We start from the raw sequence: 9265 nt of genomic DNA on the forward strand, positions 1-9265 counted from the left end.
CGAGCCCAAGCTCACAGCGCACGCAGGACTCTCCGTAAAGGTCAAATACAGCAACTGTGCAGCTTCAATACAATCATAACAAGAAGAAAGAGTAGAATAACAGGAGGGTCCCTACACACCTTTGGTGCTTGGCCCCTAATAATAATAATAATAATAATAATAATAATAATAATAATAAAAGAAGGAGAAGAAAAAAAAAAGATCTTTGGTGCTTGGCCCCTAATAATAATAATAATAATAATAATAATAATAATAATAATAGAAGAAGAAGAAAAAAAAAAACGATCTTTGGTGCTTGGCCCCTAATAATAATAATAATAATAATAATAATAATAATAGAAGAAGAAGAAAAAAAAAACGATCTTTGGTGCTTGGCCCCTAATAATAATAATAATAATAATAATTAGAAGAAGAAGAAGAAGAAGGAAAAGAAAAAGGAGAAGAAAAAGAAGAACAGTACGGTCCCTACGCACCTTTGGTGCTTGGCCCCTAATAATAATAATAAGAAGAAGAATAACATAAATGGATCAAATAATCACAGATGACTGACACCGAGAGAGAGACAGAGAAAGACAGAAAGTGTGTGAGTGAAAAAGAGAGAAATACCATGATGAGAACACAATATAGTGGTGTGATAATTTTCCCGTAACAGCATGTCCCGAATTCCGTTAAATACGTTTGTTATTAGAGTCAGCTCGCACGAGCGGCCGCCACTCAAGTCGAGGTGAATTAGCCGTTACTATGGCAACGCATGAATATAACCCTTTGATCCGTCTTGCAGCCGGCGCGGCTGTCAAAAGTGCTTCACATCATTCGGTGCTTTTTTTATTTTGGGAAAAAAAACTTTTCTTTCTTTTCCATCTAGTGCGCCGCATTCATAATGTATGAAACTGAAAAATAAATAAATAAAGTAAATAAAACAAACCACTAAACATTCATCAGGCTGTCCATCACTGAATTAAATGTGTGTGTGTGTGTGTGTGTGTGTGTGTGTATTTCCTTTGATTTGACATCTTTTTTGTATTACGTTTGAAAAGGGTTTTTTTGCATATTATTTTATTTCTCTATTTTCACACAAACATCAACAGCTTCATAACACAGCGAAATTATAATTTAAATAACATGGTTCAAAATGGCTGCCACGTCCAACACCAGAAGTTTTTTGGCTTGTTTGAGCGTCTGTGTGTGTGTGTGTGTGTGTGTGTGTGTGTGTGAGAGAGAGAGAGTGAGTGAGTGAGTGTGTGAGACACTGTGTGACTTACGGACTGTGGAGAGGAGCGAGCTGGTCAGCTTGAGCTTGTCTTTGGCGCAGGAAGAGGAAGATGATGAAGGGTCGAGGAGACGGCCGCTCGGAGTGAACTTCGAGTGTTTGAGCGAGAGCTTCTTGATGGCTCTGATCTTGTCCAGCGGCCGGCCCTGCCAGTGACACTTCATCACACGCTGCAAGTGCAGACCCATTCCAACGTCTGTGACACACGCAGACACAGAGAACACGTCAATCTTTTCAGTCGTGAACACACACCTTCGACAACTCACATGGACACACAGCTAGAACCTGAAGAATGGATCCCCAAAATGGCTGACGTTCTAGTAAAAGCCCTATCCAGCTTTGTGCATGCATCTTAAACTGAGAGGCTGCAGTTTCACACACTCCCAGCAGGTGGCGTCTGATCACTCAGTTATACAGGACTGCTGGAATTCCCCTTGTGCTCATCAGCTCAGCCTGTCACTCTCACTCACTGGGTTACAGTCTCACACTGTTTAACACAAAGTGACAGGTTTACAGTGTCCTTGAAAAATGGACTGGAAGGACACCACGGGTACGGACTGAGGTTTAAAAGTCTGACTAATACTTCGACAATAAGGAGGAAAAAGACGAGAGTAAGGAGGATAAGAAAGGAGATGAAAAAGGAGGAGGAGGAGAAGGAAGAGGAGAGGTAGAGTAAGAAGGAGGAGAAGGAGGATACTAAGAGAGGAGAAGAAGAAGAATGAGGAGGAGCAGAGGCAGAGTAAGAAGAAAGAGTAGGAGGAGACAAAGAGGAGGAGGAGAGGCAGAGTATGAAGGAGGAGTAGGAGGAGACTAAGAGGAGGAGAAGTAGAGTAAGAAGGAGGAGTAGGAGGAGACTAAGAGGAGGAGGAGAAGAGGTAGAGTAAGAAGGAGGAGTAGGAGGAGACTAAGAGGAGGAGGAGGAGAGGTAGAGTAAGAAGGAGGAGTAGAAGGATACTAAGAGGAGGAGAGGTAGAGTAAGAAGGAGGAGTAGGAGGAGACTAAGAGGAGGAGGAGGAGAGGTAGAGTAAAAAGGAGGAGTAGAAGGATACTAAGAGGAGGAGAGGTAGAGTAAGAAGGAGGAGTAGGAGGAGAAGAATGAGGAGGAGGAGGAGAGGCAGAGTAAGAAGGAGGAGTAGGAGGAGACGAGGAGGAGGAGGAGAGGCAGCTTAAGAAGGAGGAGTAGGAGGAGACTAAGAGGAGGAGGAGAATAGGTAGAGTAAGAAGGAGGAGTAGGAGGAGACTAAGAGGAGGAGGAGAAGAGGTAGAGTAAGAAGGAGGAGTAGGAGGAGACTAAGAGGAGGAGGAGAAGAGGTAGAGTAAGAAGGAGGAGTAGGAGGAGACTAAGAGGAGGAGGAGAAGAGGTAGAGTAAGAAGGAGGAGTAGGAGGAGACTAAGAGGAGGAGGAGAAGAGGTAGAGTAAGAAGGAGGAGTAGGAGGAGACTAAGAGGAGGAGGAGAAGAGGTAGAGTAAGAAGGAGGAGTAGGAGGAGACTAAGAGGAGGAGGAGGAGAGGTAGAGTAAGAAGGAGGAGTAGGAGGAGACTAAGAGGAGGAGAAGTAGAGTAAGAAGGAGGAGTAGGAGGAGACTAAGAGGAGGAGGAGAAGAGGTAGAGTAAGAAGGAGGAGTAGGAGGAGACTAAGAGGAGGAGGAGGAGAAGAATGAGGAGGAGGAGAGGCAGCGTAAGAAGGAGGAGTAGGAGGAGGAGAGGCAGCATAAGAAGGAGGAGTAGGAGGAGACAAAGAGGCAGTGTAAGAAGGAGGAGTAGGAGGAGACAAAGAGGCAGTGTAAGAAGGAGGAGTAGGAGGAGACAAAGAGGCAGTGTAAGAAGGAGGAGTAGGAGGAGACAAAGAGGCAGTGTAAGAAGGAGGAGTAGGAGGAGACAAAGAGGCAGTGTAAGAAGGAGGAGTAGGAGGAGACAAAGAGGCAGTGTAAGAAGGAGGAGTAGGAGGAGACAAAGAGGCAGTGTAAGAAGGAGGAGTAGGAGGAGACAAAGAGGCAGTGTAAGAAGGAGGAGTAGGAGGAGACAAAGAGGCAGTGTAAGAAGGAGGAGTAGGAGGATACTAAGAGGAGGAGGAGGAGGAGAGGCAGAGTAAGAAGGAGGAGTAGGAGGAGACAGAGAGGAGGAGGAGAGGCAGAGTAAGAAGGAGGAGTAGGAGGAGACAGAGAGGAGGAGGAGAGGCAGAGTAAGAAGGAAGGAGTAGGAGGATACTAAGAGAGGAGGAGGAGAAGAATGAGGAGGAGGAGAGGCAGAGCAAGAAGGAGGTGTAGGAGGAGTAGAGGCAGAGTAAGAAAAAGGAGTAGGAGGATACTAAGAGGAGGAGGAGGAGAAGCAGAGTAAGAAGGAGGAGTAGGAGGAGACTAAGAGAGGAGGAGCAGAAGAATGAGGAGGAGGAGAGTCAGAATAGAAGGAGATGGATGATGAATAGGACAGGGAGAAAAAGAAGGAAGAGAGAAAGAAGAGGAAGCACTAGTAGTAGTTTAATGGGTGAACTGCCTGAGAGCGAGAGAGAGAGAGAGAGAGAGCGCGAGAGAGAGAGAGAGAGCGCGAGAGAGAGAGAGCATGAGTCCTGTATTATCTCTCATATATATGAGAGATAAGTTCAGAGAATTTAAACAAATAATAGGCTTTTACAATATTCGGCAGCCTGAGTGCAGTACAGTAAAGAGTGTGTGTGTTGAGCTGAGAGTGTGCGAGTGGAGCTGAGAGTGTGCGAGTGGAGCTGAGAGTGTGCGAGTTGAGCTGAGAGTGTGCGAGTTGAGCTGAGAGTGTGCGAGTGTGTGCGAGGGTGTGCGAGTTGAGCTGAGAGTGTGCGAGTTGAGCTGAGAGTGTGCGAGTTGAGCTGAGAGTGTGCGAGTGTGTGCGAGGGTGTGCGAGTTGAGCTGAGTGTGTGCGAGTTGAGCTGAGTGTGTGTGTGTGTTGAGCTGAGAGTGTGTGTGTGTCTGTGAGTGTGTTGAGCTGAGTGTGTGCGAGTTGAGCTGAGTGTGTGCGAGTTGAGCTGAGTGTGTGCGAGTTGAGCTGAGTGTGTGTGTGTGTTGAGCTGAGAGTGTGTGTGTGTTGAGCTGAGAGTGTGTGTGTGTGTGTCTGTGAGTGTGTTGAGCTGAGAGTGTGAGTGAAAGTACGTGCCTCACTCTGAACAGGGTGCAGATTACAGGCTATTAATAGAATAGAAAATAATTAACACGCTGCCAGGAAACACACAAACACCTGTGACTGATTAGCTCAACACACACAGCTCAACACACACACACGCAGCTCAACACACACACACGCAGCGCAACACACACACACGCAGCGCAACACACACACACGCAGCGCAACACACACACACGCAGCGCAACACACACACACGCAGCGCAACACACACACACGCAGCGCAACACACACACACGCAGCGCAACACACACACACGCAGCTCAACACACACACACGCAGCTCAACACACACACACGCAGCGCAACACACACACACGCAGCGCAACACACGCAGCTCAACACACACACGCAGCGCAACACACACACACACACGCAGCGCAACACACACACACACACGCAGCGCCACACACACACACGCAGCGCAACACACACACGCAGCGCAACACACACACACGCAGCGCAACACACGCAGCGCAACACACACACACACGCAGCGCAACACACACACACACACGCAGCGCAACACACACACATGCAGCGCCACACACACACACACGCAGCGCAACACACACACGCAGCGCAACACACACACACGCAGCGCAACACACACACACACGCAGCGCAACACACACACACACGCAGCGCAACACACACACACACGCAGCGCAACACACACACGCAGCGCAACACACACACACACACGCAGCGCAACACACACACACGCAGCGCAACACACACACACGCAGCGCAACACACCGAACTGAACCATCAGTGAACTACACACCGAACTATCAGTGAACTACACACCGAACTATCAGTGAACTACACACTGAACTGAACTATCAGTGAACTACACACTGAACTGAACTATCAGTGAACTACACACTGAACTGAACTATCAGTGAACTACACACTGAACTGAACTATCAGTGAACTACACACCGAACTGAACTATCAGTGAACTACACACTGAACTGAACTATCAGTGAACTACACACTGAACTGAACCATCAGTGAACTACACACTGAACTGAACTATCAGTGAACTACACACCGAACTATCAGTGAACTACACACCGAACTATCAGTGAACTACACACTGAACTGAACTATCAGTGAACTACACACCGAACTATCAGTGAACTACACACTGAACTGAACTATCAGTGAACTACACACTGAACTATCAGTGAACTACACACCGAACTGAACCATCAGTGAACTACACACTGAACTGAACTATCAGTGAACTACACACTGAACTATCAGTGAACTACACACTGAACTGAACTATCAGTGAACTACACACTGAACTATCAGTGAACTACACACCGAACTATCAGTGAACTACACACTGAACTGAACCATCAGTGAACTACACACCGAACTGAACTATCAGTGAACTACACACTGAACTGAACTATCAGTGAACTACACACTGAACTGAACCATCAGTGAACTACACACCGAACTGAACTATCAGTGAACTACACACTGAACTGAACTATCAGTGAACTACACACTGAACTATCAGTGAACTACACACCGAACTATCAGTGAACTACACACTGAACTATCAGTGAACTACACACTGAACTGAACTATCAGTGAACTACACACCGAACTATCAGTGAACTACACACTGAACTGAACTATCAGTGAACTACACACTGAACTATCAGTGAACTACACACTGAACTATCAGTGAACTACACACTGAACTGAACTATCAGTGAACTACACACCGAACTATCAGTGAACTACACACTGAACTATCAGTGAACTACACACTGAACTGAACTATCAGTGAACTACACACCGAACTATCAGTGAACTACACACTGAACTGAACTATCAGTGAACTACACACTGAACTGAACTATCAGTGAACTACACACTGAACTATCAGTGAACTACACACCGAACTGAACCATCAGTGAACTACACACCGAACTGAACCATCAGTGAACTACACACTGAACTGAACTATCAGTGAACTACACACTGAACTGAACTATCAGTGAACTACACACTGAACTGAACTATCAGTGAACTACACACTGAACTATCAGTGAACTACACACTGAACTGAACTATCAGTGAACTACACACCGAACTATCAGTGAACTACACACTGAACTGATCTGTGTTGTGTATCACACGTCTCTCTGAAGAGATGAACATGAATGTAAGAGAAGGTGAAAGAAACCCTCAGTCAGTCAGTATTCTCTCTGTAATCATTTGCTTACTGATAAGTGTGTCTATGCTGTGTGTGTGTGTCTGTGTATTACAGTATGTATATGTATTACAGTGTGTATACAGTGTGTAGGTGTGTGTATTACAGTGTATATATGTATTACAGTGGGTGTGTGTATTACAGTGTGTATACAGTGTGTAGGTGTGTGTATTACAGTGTATATATGTATTACAGTGGGTGTGTGTATTACAGTGTGTATACAGTGTGTAGGTGTGTGTATTACAGCGTATATATGTATTACAGTGTGTGTGTATTTCAGTTTGTATACAGTGCGTGTGTGTGTATTACAGTAAAAGGGATTAGGCACCATCCTGTCACAGATTATTTTCCTATAACAGCAAACCAAAGAGCTTTATACCCAACTTCCAGCTTTCCTATATAATTTACACAGGTAAATAGATCTATTAAATCAGAGGTAATAAAGAGATCAATAGAGAGGTGAATAGAGAGGTAAAAAGGTCAATAGAGGTGAATAGAGAGGTGAATAGAAATGGAGAGGTGAAGAGAGATAAAGAGGTAAATAGAGAGATGGACAGAGAGGTAAAGAGGTAAATAAAGAGGTGAACAGAGAAGTAAACAGAGTGGTAAAGAGGTAAATAGAGAGGTGAACAGAGTGGTAAAGAGGTGAACAGGGCGGTAAAGAGATAAATAGAGAGGTGAACAGAGAGGTAAAGAGGTAAATAGAGAGGTGAACAGAGAGGTAAAGAGGTAAACTGAGAGGTGAACAGAGAGGTAAAGAGGTAAACTGAGAGGTGAACAGGGTGCTAAAGAGGTAAATAGAGAGGTAAATAGAGAGGTGAACAGAGTGGTAAAGAGGTGAACAGGGCGGTAAAGAGATAAATAGAGAGGTGAACAGAGAGGTAAAGAGGAGGATAGAGAGGTGAATAGAGAGGTAAACAGGTAAATAGAGAGGTGAAGAGAGATAAATAGAAAGGTGAAGAGAGGTAAATAGAAAGGTGAACAGAGGGGTAAAGAGGTAAACTGAGAGGTGAACAGGGTGGTAAAGAGGTAAATAGAGAGGTAAATAGAGAGGTGAACAGAGAGGTAAAGAGGTAAATAGAGAGGTGAACAGAGAGGTAAAGAGGTAAATAGAGAGGTGAACAGAGAAGTAAACAGAGTGGTAAAGAGGTAAATAGAGAGGTGAACAGAGTGGTAAAGAGGTGAACAGGGCGGTAAAGAGATAAATAGAGAGGTGAACAGAGAGGTAAAGAGGTAAATAGAGAGGTGAACAGAGAGGTAAAGAGGTAAACTGAGAGGTGAACAGAGAGGTAAAGAGGTAAACTGAGAGGTGAACAGGGTGCTAAAGAGGTAAATAGAGAGGTAAATAGAGAGGTGAACAGAGTGGTAAAGAGGTGAACAGGGCGGTAAAGAGATAAATAGAGAGGTGAACAGAGAGGTAAAGAGGAGGATAGAGAGGTGAATAGAGAGGTAAACAGGTAAATAGAGAGGTGAAGAGAGATAAATAGAAAGGTGAAGAGAGGTAAATAGAAAGGTGAACAGAGGGGTAAAGAGGTAAACTGAGAGGTGAACAGGGTGGTAAAGAGGTAAATAGAGAGGTAAATAGAGAGGTGAACAGAGAGGTAAAGAGGTAAATAGAGAGGTGAACAGAGAGGTAAAGAGGTAAATAGAGAGGTGAACAGAGTGGTAAAGAGGTAAATAAAGAGGTGAACAGAGAGGTAAAGAGGAGGATAGAGAGGTGAATAGAGAGGTAAAAAGGTAAATAGAGAGGTGAAGAGAGATAAATAGAAAAGTGAAGAGAGGTAAATAGAAAGGTGAACTGAGAGGTAAAGAGGTAAACTGAGAGGTGAACAGGGTGGTAAAGAGGTAAATAGAGAGGTAAATAGAGAGGTAAATAGAGAGGTGAACAGAGAGGTAAAGAGGGGGATAGAGAGGTGAATTGACAGGTAAAAAGGTAAATAGAGCGGTGAATAGAGAGGTAAAAAGGTAAATAGAGAGGTGAACAGAGATAAATAGAAAGGTGAAGAGAGGTAAATAGAAAGGTGAACAGAGAGGCAAAGAGGTAAACTGAGAGGTAAAGAGGTAAATAGAGAGGTGAACAGAGAGGGAAACAGAGTGGTAAAGAGCTAAATAGAGAGGTGAACAGAGAGGTAAATAGAAAGGTGAACAGACAGGTAAAGAGGTAAACTGAGAGGTAAAGCGGTAAATAGAGAGGTGAACAGAGCAGTAAAGAGGTAAATAAAGAGGTGAACAGGGCGGTAAAGAGAGAGGTGAACAGAGCAGTAAAGAGGTAAAGAGAGAGGTGAACAGAGAGGTAAAGAGGTAAATAGAGGGGTGAACAGAGAGGTAAAGAGGTAAATAAAGAGGTGAACAGAGAGGTAAAGATGAAAAAGAGGTGAACATAGATGTAAAGAGGTAAATAAAGAGGTGAACAGAGAGGTAAAGAGGTAAATAAAGAGGTGAAAAGAGAGGTAAAGAGGTAAATAGAGGGGTGAACAGATAGAGGTAAAAAGATGAATAGAGAGGTAAATAGAGAGGTAAAGAGGTAAACAGGTAAATATATAAATAGAGAGGTAATTAGGTAAATAAAGAGGTGAACAGAGGTAAATTGGTAAATAGAGAGGTAAA

At 44.2% G+C, this 9265-nt stretch overlaps 1 protein-coding gene across 3 annotated transcripts in view; it reads right to left on the minus strand.

The window, feature by feature from the left end:
* The window catches only part of kansl1b (KAT8 regulatory NSL complex subunit 1b), a 61616-nt gene that overhangs the window by 7603 nt on the left and 44748 nt on the right, over window positions 1–9265 (minus strand). For all 3 annotated transcript variants that reach the window (XM_053638389.1, XM_053638390.1, XM_053638387.1), the window contains one exon: window positions 1263–1466. In XM_053638389.1, coding sequence (XP_053494364.1) covers window positions 1263–1466 — 204 coding nt within the window. The remainder of the gene's footprint in view (window positions 1–1262; window positions 1467–9265) is intronic.

The sequence above is a fragment of the Ictalurus furcatus genome, chromosome 12 (assembly GCF_023375685.1).
Source record: "Ictalurus furcatus strain D&B chromosome 12, Billie_1.0, whole genome shotgun sequence".
NCBI classification, from domain to species: Eukaryota; Metazoa; Chordata; class Actinopteri; order Siluriformes; family Ictaluridae; genus Ictalurus; species Ictalurus furcatus.